Raw genomic sequence first — 21,580 nt, forward strand, 5'->3', positions numbered from 1 at the left:
AGACCCTTCTTGCTTCCTGGGAGCTTCTTGCTTTCTTTCTCCCTTCAGCATGTCAGGAGCTGCAGACCCCCACGTCTGCTCAGCTTCATGTTCTTTCTCAGTTTCCCTTCCCTGACTCACTCTGTGTCTCTAGCTCCTCCCTCTTTCCTACCTTTTCCACCCACTGCCCAACACCCTTTCCTATCCAGACTGGGATGAGGCCATCCTCCCTAAGGGTACACCCAGATGCCCCATCTAAACTGGTGTCTGTTGGGTGCTAGTGTTACAGTTCTGTACAATTTCCCTCCTTACTGGAGAGTTGGGATATTACACCTCTGGCTGAGATGCAGTACCCCTGTGGCGTCTGGACCTTCAGGGGCACCACACAAACCATCCATGACTATTATAAAAACAAAAAAGCAACTTCTTCATGACACTTAACTTTGATTTGCCTAATAATTTGGAAAGCAGATTATACATACAGTATATTCCAATTAAATGTTGGGGAAAAAATATAAATATTTACATATTTTTTCCCCCAACATTTAATAAATATACAGGGGTTGGACAAAATAATGGAAACACCTATAATCACACATCATAATCTTCGAACATGTGATAAACATGCAAACTGTGACATATGGTAATATTTTGTAGTTGATTGGGTTATGTGATATGTGTATGTAAATTAACTGTTTGCTTTGCAGAATTGTAAGAACATTGATGAGAATTAGTGTTGAGCATTCCGATACTGCAAATATCGGGTATCGGCCGATATTTGCTGTATCGGAATTCCGATACCGAGTTCCGATATTTTTGCGATATCGGAAATCGGAATCGGAAGTGTGCGGTGCGTATGGTTCCCAGGGTCTGGAGGAGAGGAGACTCTCCTTCAGGCCCTGGTATCCATATTCATGTAAAAAATAAATAATAAAAATAAAAAATATTGATATACTCACCCCTCCGGCGGACCCTGGCTCTTAGCGGTGCCTCCGTTCCTAAGACTGCAGGGAGTGAAGGACCTTCGATGACGTCGCGGCTTGTGATTGGTCGCATGAGTGGTCACATGAGCGGTCACGCGACCAATCACAAGCCATGATGTCATCGAAGGTCCTTCACTCTGCATTCTTAGGAACGGAGGCAGACGCTTGGACCAGTGAGAGCCGAGGCCGTCGGAGGGGTGAGTATATCAATATTTTTTATTTTTATTCTTTATTTTATACATGAATATGGATCCCAGGGCCTGAAGGAGAGTTTCCTCTCCTTCAGACCCTAAGAACCATTCCAATATTTTGTGTCCCATTGATATGCATTGGTATCGGGTATCGGTATCGGCGATATCCGATATTTTTTGGATATCGGCCGATCCAATCCGATACCGATACCTTTGCATATCGGAAGGTATCGCTCAACACTAATGAGAACCTGATACCAATGGCAGACCTCTCGGATTTTCAAAGAGGCCAAATTGTTGGTGCTCGTATGGCAGGCGCTAGTGTAACAGAAAGTGCCCTAATGCTTGGCGTTTCAAGAGGTACTGTCTCCAAAGTAATGACTGCATTTGAAAGAGAAGGAAAAACATCCACAGCAAAGCACAGGTGCGGCCGAAAGTCAAAGTTGACAGAGAGACCGTCGGACTCTAAAGCGAATTGTGAGAGAGGATCGCAAGACCACGGCTCCGAAAATCACTGCTGAGCTCAATGAACACCTACAGAACCCAGTTTCCCCGAAAACTGTTCGTCGGAAGCTGCACAAATCTGGATTCCACAGAAGAGCTGCAATTAGAAAACCGCTGCTCTCAATGACAAATGTTTCCAAGCATTTAGAGTGGTGTAGAAACCTCCAGAATTGGTCCCTCGAGCAGCGGAGACGTGATATTCTCAGACAAATCATCGTTTACCCTATTTCTGACCTCCGGCCGAGTGTACATTTGGAGACAGCCGAAAGAAGCATTACATCCAGACTGCCTTCTCCCAACCGTAAAACATGGCGGAGGTTCTGTGATGATCTGGGGTGCTATTTCGTGGAGATCCGCCAGGCCAATGATATCCCTTCATGGAAGAATTAACAGCCGAGATTATTTAGGCATTTTGGGCGACCAAGTGCATCCAATGGTTCAAGCACTGTTCCTGGAGGGGAAAGCCATCTTTCAGGATGATAATGCACCAATTCATACAGCTAGAATCGTTAAAGCATGGCATGAGGAACATTCTAATGAAGTTGAGCATCTCATCTAGCCCCCACAATCCCCAGACCTCAACATTTTTGAGCATTTATGGTCGATTTTAGAGATTCAAGTTAGACGTCGATTTCCACCGCCTTTGTCGCTCAAAGAACTGGAGGGTGTTTTAACTGCAGAATGGGCTAAAATTCCTTTGGAAACAATTCACACCTTGTATGAATCCATACCTCGGAGAATTGAGGCTGTAATTGCCGTGAAAGGTGGACCTACACCATATTAAACTAACTTTTGTTGATGTTTCCAGGTGTTTCCATTATTTGGTCCAACCCCTGTATATATATATATATATATATATATATATATATATATATAAAGCTGAATGTGTATATGTGTGTGTATGTATGTGCGTATGTCCGGGATTAGCATCTGCACCGTCGCAGCTACAGCCACAAAATTTTGCACAGTCACACGTCTGGACCCCGAGAGCGGCATAGGCTATGTTGTGAGGCAAAATTTTACCCCCCCCCCCCCCCCGGTGCGTTCCACTTCACCAAACAATTTTGCCCCCATCTACATAGTGGGGAAAAACTGAAAGGAAAAGTGTTGGAGGCAAATTGACAGCTGCCAGATGTGAACAAAGGGGACTTAAAGAATGAGAGTGATGGCGCCAAAGAGTATATACCGTACAGTTGCTAAGGTGGGGCCCCAACGTGGGATACTCGCCACACACGGGGATAAGAACACACACACAAAATGCGCCACACACTACCATGTGCTTGAACACATATACCACCCTCAGCACACATTTCACCACACATACACCAACCTCGCCACATAAAACTCGAAACACAAAAGTTGCCACTCAACTTGCCACGCGCAAAACTCGCCACATGCAAAACTCGCCACATGCAAAATTAGGCTCACGCAAAACTCGCCACACGTGCTAAACTCACCACATGGAAAACTCACCACGCGCAAAACTTGCACACGCGGAAAAACTGCCACATAGACAAAAGTTGCAACACATGCAAAAGTTGCCTCACACAAAACTTCCACATACTCAAAACGCACCACACATAAAACTCACCACGCGCAAAACTCGCTGTGTGCAAAACTTGCTATATACAACTTGCTACACATGCAACTCGACACACAAAAAGTTGCTATATGCATGTCACCACACAAAACTCACCTCACAAAAGTTGCTACATGCATGTCGCCACATGCAACTCAACACACAACTTGACACATGAAGCTCACCCTAAAACACACACAAGTCTGGTATTATCCTCCAAAAATAAAAATCTGATTAATAAGCAGACAAACTGCAAGAGCAACAACTGTACCATATAGGAAATACGGCAGCTGTCAGTCACATGACCTGTCTATTATGTGTATGTGTGAGCTAATATATACTGCCAGGGGAGAGGGCTTCCTGTTGGCTGGGGATTTATCAGGCTGCCAATAGCAATCAATCACAGCTCAGCTTCTATTTTGCTACAGTTAATTAATCTGAGCTCTGATTGGTTAATATAGGCAATAAAGGACATTCTCAGTATATCAAAACTTGTGGGAGGTAATAGCATGTCAGTTAGGGTGTGTTGGTGGAAAGGCTGATGTCAGTCACATTACCTCTATGTGAGAGGATATAGAAACTGCCAGTTACAGACTATTTTTACCACAATAATGTCTCATAAGAAAAGGAATTCCATGGCACGAATGTCAGCTGATGCGAAAAGAAAAGCTGCATTACGGGCCAATTAAAAATGTGAAGACTGAGAAACAAGTCTGACACACATGAGAACAGAAGCTGCTTCCTCAAGAGCCAATGAACTTTCTGAGCAGAGGGAAGCGAGGCTTGCAGACACGAGAACAAGAGCTGATTCCTCAAGGGCCAATAAACTTTCTGAGGAGAGGGAAGCGAGGCTTGCAGACATGAAAACAAAAGCTGCTTCCTCAAGAGCTAATGAACTCTCTGAGGAGAGGGAAGCAAGGCTTGCAGACTTGAAAACAAGAGCTGCTTCCTCAAGGGCCAATGAACTTTCTGAGGAGAGGGAATCGAAGCTTGCAGACATGAAAACAAGAGATGTTTCCTCAAGAGCCAATGAACTTAGTTTTTGCCTTTTAATAATTACATTTCTATCTATTTGTTTTGTGGTTTTTGTGTGCAGAATAAATTTTTGTTAACACATTCTATTTTGCTAACAGCAGTTATTAACCCAGTTATTATATATATATATACACTCACCGGCCACTTTATTAGGTACACCATGCTAGTAACGGGTTGGACCCCCTTTTGCCTTCAGAACTGCCTCAATTCTTCGTGGCATAGATTCAACAAGGTGCTGGAAGCATTCCTCAGAGATTTTGGTCCATATTGACATGATGGCATCACACAGTTGCCGCAGATTTGTCGGCTGCACATCCCAAAGATGCTCCATACAAGGCAGGATGGATCCATGCTTTCATGTTGTTTACGCCAAATTCTGACCCTACCATCCGAATGTCGCAGCAGAAATCGAGACTCATCAGACCAAGCAACGTTTTTCCAATCTTCTACTGTCCAATTTCGATGAGCTTGTACAAATTGTAGCCTCAGTTTCCTGTTATTAGCTGAAAGGAGTGGTACCCGGTGTGGTCTTCTGCTGCTGTAGCCCATCTGCCTCAAAGTTCGACGCACTGTGCGTTCAGAGATGCTCTTAGGCCTACCTTGGTTGTAACGGGTGGCGATTTGAGTCACTGTTGCCTTTCTATCAGCTCGAACCAGTCTGCCCATTCTCCTCTGACCTCTGGCATCAACAAGGCATTTCCGCCCACAGAACTGCCGCTCACTGGATTTTTTTTCTTTTTCGGACCATTCTCTGTAAACCCTAGAGATGGTTGTGCGTGAAAATCCCAGTAGATCAGCAGTTTCTGAAATACTCAGACCAGCCCTTCTGGCACCAACAACCATGCCACGTTCAAAGGCACTCAAATCACCTTTCTTCCCCATACTGATGCTCGGTTTGAACTGCAGGAGATTGTCTTGACCATGTCTACATGCCTAAATGCACTGAGTTGCCGCCATGTGATTGGCTGATTAGAAATTAAGTGTTAACAAGAAGTTGGACAGGTGTACCTAATAAAGTGGCCGGTGAGTGTATATACATACAAACGGATATGAAATGACTTGGTGATGGCGAATAATACACCTACAATATTATATTGAGCAAATATTAAAATTTTTATTAGTGAGTTCATTATTTCCATTAAGCATTCATGTTCGTGGCTAGCTAGTACAAGCATCAAAATATAAAGCCATCTTCAAAGTTACCAGTGATATGCTGTAGGGTAATTGCCTGTAATTTAAAAAAGACAAGTTATTTTTAAAACAAATGACAACAACACATTTGTTAAACACACTAGGTCTTCTTTAAACAAATTACTATTGATAGACATTTATGATTGTAGACTCATTATACCAGCACTAACTATACAGTATATTATCCAATTGCGCAGCATAGTGCACTGATAAATTAAGTTTAAAGGTCCCTCTTTTCATAAATGTCTTATATGGCTATACTGATGTTTAATATCAGACAAATCCTTAGTCTGTTTCACTGGAATTAATTTTATTGCACCCAGGCCTAATCCTCGACCCGTTTTGCAAGCGTAATTAGGTTGTAGAATGCTAGCGTTTTCCAAGCGATCTGTAGCATCGCTTGGAAAAATGCTTGATAGGTTGGTCACACTTGTCAAACATAGTGTTTGACAAGTGTGACCAACTTTTTACTATTGATGCTGTCAATGCAGCATCAATAGTAAAAAGATATAATGTTAAAAATAATAAAAAAAAAAAAAAAAATCATGATACTCTAACCTTCCGGCGGCCCCTGGCAGGCTTCCCGATCCTGGCGATGCTCCCGGCAACTCCCGATCCCAGCAATGCCTTGCGACAATGACCCCAGATAATGTAGCATCACGCGAGACCGCTACGTCATCACAGGTCATTGTCGCAAGGCATCACTGGGAATGGGAGCTGCCTGGAGCATCGCTAAGGCCTGGGCTGGATCCGGGGGCCGCCAGAAGGTGAGTATGTAACTATTTTTAATTTTAATTCTTTTTTAAGAGTCTGGAGGAGGGTCTCCTCTCCTCCACCCTGGGTACCATCTGCACATGATCCGCTGACTTTGCACATGGTGGGCATAGCCCCATGCGGAAAGTAAGCAGTTCAATGCATTCCTATCTGTGCAGAATCGCCGCTATTCTGCACTAAGAATGAGCATGCTGCGTATTTTTCCGCTATGCATTTCCACCACGGAAAATACGCAGCATTAGAACAGCATTGCGGAATCCTATTGAATTCAATGGGTTGTGTTGTGTATGCGTTTTCACAGCGAACAAATGTGGCAAAAACACATACAATGTGTGCACATAGCCTAAAGTCAAAAGTTTGGTAAGCATATAACCCAGGCCCATTCTCCTACACAAAGGATGGGCAACACTCCACTAAATATATGAACATACTGATCAAATAGTCATTAAACTATATTGAATCAAGAAGTGTCTTTTTGTTTGTTTTTTAATTAAAAAATCAAACCTTTATTTGGACTTATATAAAAATATACACACAGAATTAAAATAGTGCCTCTAAACAAAGAGCAATTAACCATAAGAGGTCAGCTGAAGCATACAATATACATATGAATATTCAAAAAGAAACAGAAGAGGCTAAAAACTCTTTCCTGCTCCTAAACAAATGTGAAATGCTGGCTATGGATATTAAAGATTGCGTTCACATCATATCCTCACCCATAACTTCTAAATTATATGGGAATATCTCTGTTGGGTAAAGCAGATTGTGATCTAAAGTGCAAATGCATCAGTGCTGCAATATCCAAGTCACATTGCACCTAAGTTATTAATTGAAAGGAATATTCTACAATTACAAATAAAGGAGCATGTATCTAAAATGCAGATGCATAGCATATGTAACATAGGTAAATAGCAGCTGAACCATGTGAGCAATGCTCACAGAGTCCCAAAAATCGCCGCATCATCATCCATAATAACTGCATAATACAATTGGCAAAGAACGAAGATCAATACATAGTGTTAGGACTGGCGGAACCCACCAAATATAAATTAGAGGCGATATAAGATGCGTTCGCAGTCCGGGGTCCACTGTAATGGCGGACTATATCGCGGTATTAAGAGAAGACACACATAGGTTAGCTTCACCCGGTATGAAGGAAACCAACCCTGTTGCATCACAGGGCCACGGTACCGCACAAAGAGCGCAAGCAAGGAGTCACAGAACTCTGCCCCAAGACTCAGGGTCAGAGTCCCTCGAGACCTCTTGCGCTCAACACCGCTACAGTGGTGTCAGGAGTAAACTAAACTTAAAATAGATTTAGCGTACTGGGTGTGCGCAGCGCCGCTCTGGCGAACACCACTAACCACCCTAATTAGGGACAGGTAAGCACACTGGTTGCACACAGTACCGCACTGGCTAACCCTGCTGATAGACGCTGTAGATTGTGCCTGGTGCTGGACGGCACTAACTGGCGCTAGACAGCTCCAACATTCGCGAGAATTCATCAACACTAGGGATGGGAATGATTCGGAGCTTTCACGGGAACAGGCATACATCCACACACACGCAATAACCGATTTATACTAGCACATGGCCGTGCGGCCATGTGAACCTTTTATAGCTGTAGCTCTCCAGGACCTTCCTAATGATCCAATAGGAGCCGCTACAGGACCTGAGCAAGTGACACGGGCTGAGCCTGGAAAGGCAGCAGTAACCAAGTGCACAGTATCAGCTTGAGCCAGATGCTGAGATCGACGTTTCTGCTGAGCAGGTTGTGCTGTGGCTGGAAGAGAATGGGAGATCGCAGTGGACATGGTTCAAGATTCCCCCTGTGCAGTGGCGGGAACTTGACACCTAACACATAGTACCTGGATGTACTGTATGTGCCGCTTCCCATGTGTAGTGCCAAGTGACACAAAGTCAAAAGTTTATCAAAAAATGTCCCAGGGTCATTTTAGAAGTATAAAAATTCATGCATATAATGAACCCTAAGAAAATTATTGCATATATCACCACCACAGAGTATAATCCATAAAATCAAAATTTTATGCAAGTAGTATAAAATAAAGATGATAGAACATAAAAGGCTGCTGAGCACTAAATTGCAGTGGCACAATAACCACACAAAGTGCAAAGTGCACATCATAATTACCTAACAGTAAGAATAGCTTAATAGATAGGGCCACAATACCATTTTAGTTAAAGTGACTCAAGTTGCATATGGTCCATAGATATATGTATAAACATCAATGAGAGGCTGCCATCACACTAGTAGTATTTGGTCAGTATTTTACATCAGTATTTGTAATTATTTAACATACTCATCCGCTCAACAATTATTAAATTGTCTGCAGAAGAAAAAGTGTTGTATTTTTTTGGATAAAACAGTTATAACTTTATTAAAGACCAACAATACATATATTATAAAACGATGCCTCAAACCATAATATTATAAACAGCAGATAGGCGTAGAGATAATCCTTGGGGTAGCAGAGAGCATAGGGTAATACAAATAGTCATTTGTCTGTTGACTCCACCAATAGAGCATGCTGAGATAACATCATAGATATTTCTGATTATAGTAGTAGATGCTGCATTCAGCTAAAAAACTCAGTATGACTCAGCTTGCCTACTCGGAAGAAACAGTACAGAGAATTATTGCTAAAAATAATGCTGATCAGGGCTATAAATATAACCATGCACTGACCAAAAATAAGCCAGATAAACAAAATAAATAAATGCTTATGGCGTCCCAATCACATTTAATAAATAATCACCCAAATTAATGGAGATTGCTGTGACAAGCCCGTATAAATCAGCAATAACACAGTTTCCTCAACAAACTAATAACAGATTTAGTACATGCATTAAATTGTAAGGTGTCACAGCCAAGTACTCAAAAGCGATCACAATGTAAAAGGGCCGTTCAACGCAATGCCCACCATGTATTTATATAATGCACCTGACTATCAGTTAAGACTCAGACCTCCCGATCATATGAGGTAATGCATGTATCTCTCCGATTAAACAAAATCTGAGTTAAAGAAACTCTCAGATAAAGAAACTCAGATTTTGTTTAATCGGAGAGATACATGCATTACCTCATATGATCGGGAGGTCTGAGTCTTAACTGATAGTCAGGTGCATTATATAAATACATGGTGGGCATTGCGTTGAACGGCCCTTTTACATTGTGATCGCTTTTGAGTACTTGGCTGTGACACCTTACAATTTAATGCATGTACTAAATCTGTTATTAGTTTGTTGAGGAAACTGTGTTATTGCTGATTTATACGGGCTTGTCACAGCAATCTCCATTAATTTGGGTGATTATTTATTAAATGTGATTGGGACGCCATAAGCATTTATTTATTTTGTTTATCTGGCTTATTTTTGGTCAGTGCATGGTTATATTTATAGCCCTGATCAGCATTATTTTTAGCAATAATTCTCTGTACTGTTTCTTCCGAGTAGGCAAGCTGAGTCATACTGAGTTTTTTAGCTGAATGCAGCATCTACTACTATAATCAGAAATATCTATGATGTTATCTCAGCATGCTCTATTGGTGGAGTCAACAGACAAATGACTATTTGTATTACCCTATGCTCTCTGCTACCCCAAGGATTATCTCTACGCCTATCTGCTGTTTATAATATTATGGTTTGAGGCATTGTTTTATAATATATGTATTGTTGGTCTTTAATAAAGTTATAACTGTTTTATCCAAAAAAATACAACACTTTTTCTTCTGCAGACAATTTAATAATTGTTGAGCGGATGAGTATGTTAAATAGTTGATCAAAGTGTTACCCATCCCTAGTGCGAGGTAATGGGTGTGGGTCGTATGTTGACATCAGTATTTGTAAGCCAAAACCAGGAGTGGGTGATAAATGCAGAAGTGGTGCATATGTTTCTATTATACTTTTCCTCTATTTGTTCCACTCCTGGTTTCGGCTTACAAATACTGATGTAAAATACTGACCAAATACTGCTAGTGTGACGGCAGCCAGATAGTACTGCTTAAATCCCAATATAGAAAATAGAGAAAATGGCTCATATGATAAATAGCTTATGTTGTAGGAAAAGTGTGATGTGCAGACATAGTGAACCAATGTGACAGTGCAGTCATAGGAACAGGCGGTGGCTAAAAGACATCCTAACCTCCATGAATAACACTAAATGTAGGGGGAAAAATTAAACCACCACAAAAGAAGTATAATCCATAATAATACAAAATTGTATTAAACATACATTAAAAATTAAAAGTCTGCTAGACACCGAATCACAGGAGCCAAGGTAACCTGCACATGCAGTTAATATTTTAAATCAAATTCCCAGTAAAACATCACTCTAAAAGAGCTGAAATAGAACATTACAATATAATTAAAGTGCTCTGTGCCAAAATAAATAATGCAAAAAATGCTCATATAATAACCACTAGAACGAACTAAAGTAAGCAGACAATACACTTACCGCAAACGTGCAGGCAACCCTGGCATCCCAGTAGCCCCAATGCACATTTAGTTGATCTTCTTCAGGTGAGGTGAATTGGGGAGGGATTAGCCAGGTTATTTATATGTGACTCATCCAATGAAAAATGGAATAAAGATAAGCAAATAATCATATGGGTCATGTGACCTCCATGAATCCGGAAGTGCCCCATTTGAATGGCGCATGCGCCGCTGTCCCGGCGCTTAGCGAGGACCTTCCGCCTCCTGGTGGTGGAACGCAATCACACGGCAGCCGTCATGGAGATGGCGCATGTGCAATGCGTCCCAGGGTTCGCAAGCCAAAAGATCCGAGACCGGGCAAGCGGCGCATGCGCATCGGGGACCAATAGATTCACTTTTAGCCAAACATATTTAAGATCAAAATATAAAGTATAAAGTGATGGGAGAATTGTGAAAGGCAAGATAAAGGAATTACATGAATGGTGAGTGAATTGAGAAAAGAAAAATGCACATTTCATTCACATATGTAAAGGACCAATACAAAATAAAACAAAAATGTGATAAAATGTGAAAAAGTAATATTATTATAAAGCAATATATTAATGAGAATGTGAAAGGAACGTAAAAATAAGAATGATAAAGTGAAAACTGAAGTTGTGAAGAAAAATTAAATAAAGAAAAAAGGGGGCATTTAGTAAATATAAATATACATATCATATCACTCAGCCGATCTTTAAAAGATATATGTGGCCGATATAAAGTGGAATAGTGAACTGGAAAAAGCGAACTTCTAACTAACCTCCATGACAGCACAAAGCAAAAGAAAGAGTACTTACTGATGTAGATGTGAAGTAACACAAGTGTCCCCGCCACCCCAACGCACATTTCGTTTGGACTTCTTCAGGAGGCATGTGTTGGGAGAAGGATCTGGGGGTCTTATAAAGAGAAAAGCACCAAAAACTGAAAAAACCCTAAAAAATACTTTTAATAGATATGCATTAAAAGATGCTAACCATCGCTTGAAAACACTAAATATAAATTACCAACACCTGGGCTGGGTAGAGTAATGAACCCAGGGCCAAAAATACCAAAAGGAGGGTGAGAAATTCCTCAAATCACCCTGGAGGGCTCCTATTAGACTAACCCTTCCTATCATTGGTTGTTGGCACCCTAAGAGTCGATGTGGCGCCCCCACTCCTCGTAGACTGTCCCTCCTAGCCCTAGAAGTCCCTACCAACTACCCACGCCCACACCCAACAACATACAACCAAGGTACTATCTAGCTGGACTGTTCTGCAATACAATATTTATCATATACTCATAGGGTATAGTAACCTTGAAAGCTTAAGCCAAAATGACTCAAGTTAGATTGCAAACATGGATCCAACTAAAATAGATAATCTGCATTAATGTCACAGTGACCAGGACTTATCCTACCATTTTCATGGTCTCATTAGATATGAGATCATTATATACTCCACCTACCCACATAGGTGAAACAACATCTACATCGGATACCAGCAAAATCCTTAAAACATATCACAGTTTACCCTGTATAAAATTCATTTGGTGTGTTTTGGTCTTATAAAGAGTGCTCATCCAATGAATGAGTCCCCAAACGGGTGTGCATGGGGAGTATATGTGGCGCCCCAGGGTCCTTGTCGTCACAGTGGTATTGCTTTCCTCCTGGGGAGAGTGATGCTACGTTCAGAGACAAGGAAGGATAACTGCATCCAGGTATCACAAACATGCAACACATTCACACTCCAGGCCACCAGGGGGAGCTTCTGATCCTGTTTACTAGGTGACTCCCCATATATATATAACTGGTAGTCTGTAGGGAGGGTTAGCGAGTTCCAGACATGAGTCTGAGGAGGACAGAGGGTCCACGGAGCTGTGCATGCCCACAGAGCTGCAGCTCCAAGAAAGAGACATTTTGAAGGCAGAATTGTATTGCAGCGCGCGTGGAGGTAGTCAAAGCAAAGGAGAGGATACCAGAAGGGGACCAGTCCTGAACAGGCTGCCTCCTTCTGAGGTGCAGAACATCAGGACACCGAGGTAGTAAGGACCTCTATGCCTTACTTCAGAGACCGGCAGGACAGCTGAACTTTACGTTACCTGTCCGCACCTACACCCAGGAGGCACGGTGGCACCCCTCAGAGGCCAGGGCGTGCTAGAGTCCCTATAAACAGCCTCAAGCCACCAGTCATACGGGTTTTGTCCTATCCGACTATGGGGGACAGAGAGGGAAACACCACATCTGTGAGGACCTTATTTGAATATCCTGCATGTCTATTGCTCCATTCCCTGACAGCAAGCAGCTTGAATGGTAAACATATCATTCATTCTCTGAACTGAAATATCCTGCATGTCAAGCAGCTTGAATGGTATCTGAGTCATTCTATCTTCGGCATTGAATCCTGCATATATCTATATATGTTAGTCATCTTATTATGCATTTGTTTGTGGTTATAGATATTTAACTCACTTCTGCTTGTCCTTATGCAGAGAGATCACATAACTGTTTCAAAGGGGTTTATGATCCATGTAGACCTGGACATTTGTTTATCTGATCACTACATTTATTGTGTCCTGCTGTCTCAACTGAGTTAGATTGATTCGTAACGAGAGGGGGAGAGAAGAAAAAAAAAAAAAGTGAGATCTAAGAGTTAGCTGTTGTGAATTTGGATTCTGGGCTCCCCCGGTGGCCGCTTGTGGAATTGGACTTGTCATCCTCTTTCCTGTTTCACCTGGTTCCATCAGTAGTGGGTGTCGCTATTTAAGCTCATTTCTCTGGTGGTTTCTTGCCGGTCAACAATGTTATCTGATGCCTCTCAGTGCTTGTTCCTGCTTCTAGACAACTACTAGATAAGTTGGACTTTTGTCCATGTTTTGTTTTGCCTATTTGTTCCAGTTCACAGCTGAAGTTTTGTTACTGTGTCTGGAAAGCTCTCGTTGATCAGGGATTGCTACTCTGGCGTTATGAGTTAATGCCAGAGTTTAAGGTAATCTTTGGATGGTGTTTTGTTAGTGTTTTTCTGCTGACCATGAAAGTATACTATCTGTCTTCTGCTATCTAGTAAGCGGACCTCAAATTTGCTAAGACTATTTTCCTGCTGCGTTTGTTGTTTCATCTGAACTCACCGTCATTATATGTGGGGGGCTACTGTCTTCTTTGGAATATTTCTCTAGAGGTGAGCCAGGTCTTATATTTCCCTCTGCTAGCTATTTAGGTCTTAGGCCAGAGCTGGGCATCTAGCTATAAATAGGAAATGCTACCTGGCTATTTCTAGTTGCGCGGCAGGCTTAGTTCATGGTCAGTATAGTTCCATCTTCCGAGAGCTTGTCCCTCTATAGGCTTGCTATGATCTCTGCCTGCAGAGATCATAACAGTTTGACCGGCCAATAAAGTGTTAAAGACCCAGGTTGAGAAAGGAGAGTTATAAGAAGTCTGCTGGAATTTTTTTTTTTTTTTTTTTTTTTTTTTCCTCCAGTCTGCCTTGCTGCAGTCTTTTTTCTCTCTCTCCTCCTAATCTCTGTATGGCTCTGTGTGCACCTGACAATAATGGATCTTCAGAGTGTAACTGCGGGTTTGAATAATCTCATCACGAAAGTACAAAATTTACAAGATTTTGTGGTACATGCTCCGGTATCTGAGCCGAGAATTCCTTTGCCGGAGTTCTTCACAGGGAATAGAGCTAGCTTCCAGAATTTCCGAAATAATTGTAAGCTTTATTTGTCCCTGAAGTCTCGTTCAGCTGGAGACCCTGCTCAGCAGGTTAGGATTGTGATTTCCTTGCTCAGGGGTGACCCTCAAGATTGGGCCTTCTCATTGCCAGCAGGGGATCCTGCGTTACGCGATGTGGATGCGTTTTTTCTGGCCTTGGGCTTGCTTTATGAGGAACCTCATTTGGAACTTCAGGCGGAAAAAACTTTGATGGCACTATCTCAGGGGCAAGACGAAGCTGAAGTTTACTGCCAAAAATTCCGTAAATGGTCTGTGCTTACTCAGTGGAATGAGTGCGCCTTGGCGGCAACTTTCAGAGAAGGTCTCTCTGATGCCGTTAAGGATGTTATGGTGGGGTTCCCTGTGCCTGCAGGTCTGAATGAGTCCATGACAATGGCTATTCAGATTGATAGGCGTCTGCGGGAGCGCAAACCGGTGCACCATCTGGCGGTGTCTATGGAAAAGACGCCAGAAAGTATGCAGTGTGATAGAATTCTGTCCAGGAGCGAGCGACAGAATTTTAGACGGAAGAATGGATTGTGTTTCTATTGTGGGGATTCTACTCATGTTATATCAGCATGCTCTAGGCGTACAAAGAAGCTTGATAAGTCTGTTTCCATTGGCACCATTCAGTCTAAGTTTATTTTGTCTGTAACCCTGATTTGCTCTTTGTCATCCATTGCCACGGACGCCTATGTTGACTCTGGCGCCGCTCTGAGTCTTATGGATTGGTCCTTTGCCAATCGTTGTGGTTTTGATTTAGAGCCTTTGGAGACTCTTATTCCTCTGAAGGGGATTGACTCCACCCCATTGGCTAATAATAAACCACAATACTGGACACAAGTAACCATGCGTATCAATCCGGATCACCGGGAGATTATTCGTTTCCTGGTGCTGTATAATTTACATGATGATTTGGTACTGGGATTGCCATGGTTGCAGTCTCACAACCCAGTCTTGGACTGGAGAGCAATGTCTGTGTTGAGCTGGGGATGTAAGGGTATTCATGGGGACTTACCTTTGGTTTCTATTTCGTCGTCCATTCCCTCTGAAGTCCCTGAGTTCCTCTCTGATTATCAAGACGTCTTTGACGAACCCAAGCTTGGGTCGTTACCTCCGCACCGTGAGTGCGATTGTGCCATAGATTTGATACCGGGTTGTAAATATCCAAAGGGTCGTTTGTTTAATCTGTCTGTGCCGGAACATGCTGCTATGCGGGAATATATAAAGGAGTCTTTGGAAAAGGGACATATTCGTCCATCTTCTTCTCCCTTGGGAGCTGGGTTTTTCTTTGTCTCAAAAAAAGACGGCTCTTTGAGACCATGTATTGATTATCGGCTTCTGAATAAGATCACTGTTAAGTATCAATACCCATTGCCATTGCTTACTGATTTGTTTGCTCGTATAGAGGGTGCTAAGTGGTTCTCTAAAATTGATCTTCGTGGGGCGTATAATTTGGTGCGGATCAGGCAGGGGGATGAGTGGAAGACCGCATTTAATACGCCCGAGGGCCACTTTGAGTATTTGGTCATGCCTTTTGGTCTTTCTAATGCCCCTTCAGTTTTCCAGTCTTTTATGCATGATATTTTCCGCGATTTTCTGGATAAATTTATGATAATATATCTGGATGATATTCTTATTTTTTCTGATGACTGGGACTCTCATGTCCAGCAGGTCAGGAGAATTTTTCAGGTTCTGCGGTCTAATTCTTTATGTGTGAAGGGGTCTAAGTGCGTTTTTGGGGTCCAGAAAATTTCCTTTTTGGGGTATATTTTTTCTCCCTCTTCCATTGAGATGGATCCCGTCAAGGTGCAAGCTATTTGTGACTGGACTCAGCCCTCCTCTCTTAAGGGTCTTCAGAGATTTTTGGGCTTTGCCAACTTTTACCGCCGATTTATTGCTGGTTTTTCGGATGTCGTTAAACCACTGACTGATTTGACCAGACAAGGCGCTGATGTTGCTAATTGGTCCCCTCATGCTGTGGAGGCCTTTCAGGAGCTTAAGCACCGTTTTGCCTCTGCCCCTGTGTTGCGTCAGCCTGATGTGAATCTGCCTTTTCAGGTTGAGGTTGACGCTTCGGAGATCGGAGCTGGGGCAGTGTTGTCGCAGAAAGGTTCCGACTGCTCCGTCATTAGGCCTTGTGCCTTCTTTTCTCGCAAATTTTCGCCCGCAGAGCGGAATTATGATGTTGGGAATCGGGAGCTTTTGGCCATGAAGTGGGCGTTTGAGGAGTGGCGCCATTGGCTCGAGGGGGCTAGGCATCAGGTGGTGGTATTGACTGACCACAAAAATTTGATTTATCTTGAGACTGCCAGACGCCTGAATCCTAGACAGGCGCGCTGGTCTTTATTTTTTTTCTCGCTTTAATTTTGTGGTGTCATACATACCGGGTTCTAAGAATGTTAAGGCAGATGCCCTTTCTAGGAGTTTTGACCCGGACTCTCCTGGTAATTCTGAACCCACAGGTATCCTTAGGGAGGGAGTAATTTTGTCGGCCGTTTCTCCTGATCTGCGGCGGTCCTTGCAAGAGTTTCAGGCGGATAGACCGGATCGTTGTCCGCCTGATAGACTGTTTGTTCCGGATGATTGGACCAGCAGAGTCATCTCTGAGGTACATTCTTCTGCATTGGCAGGTCATCCCGGAATTTTTGGTACCAGGGATTTGGTGGCAAGATCCTTCTGGTGGCCTTCCCTGTCACGAGATGTGCGAGTCTTTGTGCAGTCATGTGACATTTGTGCTCGGGCCAAGTCTTGTAGTTCTCGGGCTAGCGGACTGCTGTTGCCCTTGCCTATTCCTAAGAGGCCTTGGACACACATCTCGATGGATTTTATTCCAGATCTGCCTGTTTCCCAGAAGATGTCTGTCATCTGGGTGGTCTGTGACCGTTTCTCTAAAATGGTCCATTTGGTTCCTCTGCCCAAGTTGCCTTCTTCTTCTGAGTTGGTTCCTCTGTTTTTTCAGAATGTTGTCCGATTGCACGGTATTCCTGAGAATATTGTTTCTGACAGAGGTACCCAATTTGTGTCTAGATTTTGGCGGGCATTCTGTGCTAGGATGGGCATAGATTTGTCTTTTTCGTCTGCTTTTCACCCTCAGACTAATGGCCAGACCGAGCGGACTAATCAGACCCTGGAGACATATCTGAGGTGTTTTGTCTCTGCTGACCAGGATGATTGGGTTGCTTTTTTGCCATTGGCAGAGTTCGCCCTCAATAATCGGGCCAGCTCTTCCACCTTGGTGTCCCCGTTTTTCTGTAATTCGGGGTTTCACCCTCGATTTTCCTCCGGTCAGGTGGAATCCTCGGATTGTCCTGGAGTGGATGCGGTGGTGGAGAGATTGCATCACATCTGGGGGCAGGTTATGGACAATTTGAAGTTGTCCCAGGAGAAGACTCAGCGTTTTGCCAACCGTCATCGTCGTGTTGGTTCTCGGCTTTGTGTTGGAGATTTGGTGTGGTTGTCTTCTCGTTTTGTCCCTATGAGGGTCTCTTCTCCTAAGTTTAAACCTCGGTTCATCGGCCCTTATAGAATATTGGAGATTCTTAATCCTGTTTCTTTCCGTTTGGACCTCCCTGCGTCCTTTTCCATTCATAACGTTTTTCATCGGTCGTTATTGCGCAGGTATGAGGTACCTGTTGTACCTTCAGTTGAGCCTCCTGCTCCGGTGTTGGTTGAGGGTGAGTTGGAGTACGTTGTGGAGAAAATTTTGGACTCTCGTGTTTCCAGACGGAGACTCCAGTATCTGGTCAACTGGAAGGGTTACGGCCAGGAGGATAATTCTTGGGTCAATGCATCTGATGTTCATGCTTCTGATCTTGTTCGTGCCTTCCATAGGGCTCATCCTGGTCGCCCTGGTGGATCTGGTGAGGGTTCGGTGCCCCCTCCTTGAGGGGGGGGTACTGTTGTGAATTTGGATTCTGGGCTCCCCCGGTGGCCGCTTGTGGAATTGGACTTGTCATCCTCTTTCCTGTTTCACCTGGTTCCATCAGTAGTGGGTGTCGCTATTTAAGCTCATTTCTCTGGTGGTTTCTTGCCGGTCAACAATGTTATCTGATGCCTCTCAGTGCTTGTTCCTGCTTCTAGACAACTACTAGATAAGTTGGACTTTTGTCCATGTTTTGTTTTGCCTATTTGTTCCAGTTCACAGCTGAAGTTTTGTTACTGTGTCTGGAAAGCTCTCGTTGATCAGGGATTGCTACTCTGGCGTTATGAGTTAATGCCAGAGTTTAAGGTAATCTTTGGATGGTGTTTTGTTAGTGTTTTTCTGCTGACCATGAAAGTATACTATCTGTCTTCTGCTATCTAGTAAGCGGACCTCAAATTTGCTAAGACTATTTTCCTGCTGCGTTTGTTGTTTCATCTGAACTCACCGTCATTATATGTGGGGGGCTACTGTCTTCTTTGGAATATTTCTCTAGAGGTGAGCCAGGTCTTATATTTCCCTCTGCTAGCTATTTAGGTCTTAGGCCAGAGCTGGGCATCTAGCTATAAATAGGAAATGCTACCTGGCTATTTCTAGTTGCGCGGCAGGCTTAGTTCATGGTCAGTATAGTTCCATCTTCCGAGAGCTTGTCCCTCTATAGGCTTGCTATGATCTCTGCCTGCAGAGATCATAACAGTTAGCCTTCTATAAATGTAGACATAGCTTGGGGATGCATTCGTGCAGGGGTGCATTCATGCACTATTATTCGTGTACTTTTATTCAAAGTACTTTTTTCTAAGTACTTGGCAGTTATAACATGGCAGTTAGACAGGGCAGGAGACAGGTAAGACAATCTAAATCTATTCCCTATTCACTTGAAACAGAACAAATACTCACCATATGTATTTGTATAATCTATATCCTGGCTGCTGCATTCACACACTTTCACCGCCCTTGCATAAACTCTTTACACTCCATCCATATCGGCCCCTCTGTCCTTGCCTCTCCTATGTATAGCACTCATGCTCTGTTCACATTGCTTAACAGCGCAGATCCATTCAGTCCCACCATCCAACACAAGAGACGCTCTCACAAATCACTTAACCATCTGCTCACTCTTTCTATCCTCCTTCTCCTAGTCGCTGGAGACATCTCTCCCAACCCCGGCCACCCATGTTATAGCCAGTCAAACCTCCCAATTGCTACACCCAGAAACCCCTCTAACCTTATTAATATTCCATGCATGCCTTCTGTCTCTTTGAATTGTGCCCTTTTGAATTCTCGCTCTGTGTGTAATAAACTCTCCTTCATCCATGACTTCTTCCTGTCTAATTCTCTTAATCTCCTGGCTCTTACTGAAACCTGGATCCAGCAGTCAGACACCACCGCTGCTGCTGCCCTTTCATATGGTGGACTACACTTTTCTCATACCCCAAGATCAGACAACAGAGCAGGTGGAGGCGTTGGTCTGCTCCTTTCACCCAAATGTACCTTCCAAGTTATCCCCCAAGTACCCTCACTTGTTTTCCGTTCCTTTGAAGTCCATGCTGTCAGACTCTACGTCCCCTTCTCCATGCGAGTGGCGGTGGTGTATCGTCCTCCCGGCCCCACTCATCAGTTCCTGGATCACTTTGCCACCTGGCTTCCACACTTTCTCTCCTGTGACACCCCCACCCTTATCATGGGTGATTTTAACATTCCCATTGCTTCTCCCCTCTCCCCATCTGCTTCTCACCTTTTATCTCTAACCTCCTCTTTCGGCCTCTCGCAGCATACTAACTCTCCAATGCATGAAGATGGAAACTTCCTTGACTTGGTCTTCTCCTGGCTTTGCTCAGTGGATGATTTCACAAACTCCCCTCTCCCGCTCTCTGACCATAACCTTCTTTAATTCTCTATCAAGAACTGCCATCCCGCTCAGGTCACCCCCACTTTCCACAGTTATAGAAACATACAGGCCATTAACACCCAGAAACTTATGAAGAACTTGCAGTCCTCATTGGCCCCAATCTTTTCCATCTCATGTCCTGATTCTGCTCTGAAGCATTACAATGAAACCCTGCAAAGTGCCCTGGATGAAGCTGCACCTCCTATACATAGAACAACTCAGCACAGACGGCGACAACCGTGGCACATGCTGCAAACACATTTCCTGCAGCGGTCCTCCAGGTGCGCAGAACGTCTGTGGAGAAAATCTAATCTACCCGAAGATTTCATCCATTATAAGTTCATGCTAAAAACATACAACTCTGCCTTTCACCTCTCCAAACAAACCTATTTCAACACCCTCATCACCTCACTGTCAAATAACCCTAAACGTCTCTTTGACACTTTCCAGTCCCTACTCAACCCAAGAGAGCAGGCCCCAACCACAGATCTCCACGCTGACGATCTTGCCAATTACTTCAAAGAAAAAATTGACCACAATCGACAGGAAATCATTTCCCAATCTCTTCATACCATGCACTGTCCTCCCTCCCCCACTGCATCTAGTTCACTCTCTGACTTTGAACCAGTTACAGAAGAAGAAGTAAGCAGGCTCCTTGCATCTTCTCGCCCGACCACATGCACCAGTGACCCCATTCCATCACATCTCCTCCAGTCCCTTTCCCGGCTGTCACCTCTCACCTAACAAAAATATTCAACCTTTCCCTCACTTCCAGTATTGTTCCCTCCTTATTTAAGCATGCCATCATACATCCATTACTTAAAAAACCATCCCTCGATCAAAACTGTGCCGCTAATTATAGACCTGTCTCTAATCTTCCCTTCATCTCTAAACTCCTCGAACGCCTGGTCCACTCCCGTCTTACCCACTATCTCTCAGATAACTCTCTTCTCGACCCTCTTCAATCTGGTTTCCGCTCTTTACACTCTAATGAAACTGCCCTCACTAAAGTCTCTAATGACCTACTAACAGCTAAATCTAATGGTCACTACTCCATGCTAATTCTCTTGGATCTCTCTGCAGCATTCGATACTGTGGATCATCAGCTCCTCCTCACTATACTCCGCTCCATCGGCTTTAAGTACACCGTTCTCTCTTGGTTCTCCTCCTATCTCTCTGCCCGATCCTTCACTGTATGTTTTGCTGGTTCCTCCTCCTCTCACCTTCCCCTTACTGTTGGGGTTCCTCAAGGATCAGTCCTAGGCCCCCTCCTCTTCTCTTTGTATACTGTCCCTATTGGACAAACAATCAGTAGATTTGGTTTCCAGTACCATCTCTATGCTGACGACACCCAA

General features: G+C 43.5%; 1 protein-coding gene across 1 annotated transcript in view; it reads right to left on the reverse strand.

The window, feature by feature from the left end:
* Positions 1-5,363: 5,363 nt before the first annotated feature.
* The window catches only part of LOC143817674 (uncharacterized), a 110,685-nt gene continuing 94,468 nt past the window's right edge, over positions 5,364-21,580 (reverse strand). The window contains exon 17 of the mRNA XM_077299166.1: positions 5,364-5,499. Within this exon, the coding sequence (XP_077155281.1) occupies positions 5,471-5,499 (29 nt within the window). The 3' untranslated portion in view covers positions 5,364-5,470. The remainder of the gene's footprint in view (positions 5,500-21,580) is intronic.

The sequence above is a fragment of the Ranitomeya variabilis genome, chromosome 3 (genome assembly GCF_051348905.1).
Source record: "Ranitomeya variabilis isolate aRanVar5 chromosome 3, aRanVar5.hap1, whole genome shotgun sequence".
Classification (NCBI taxonomy): Eukaryota; Metazoa; Chordata; class Amphibia; order Anura; family Dendrobatidae; genus Ranitomeya; species Ranitomeya variabilis.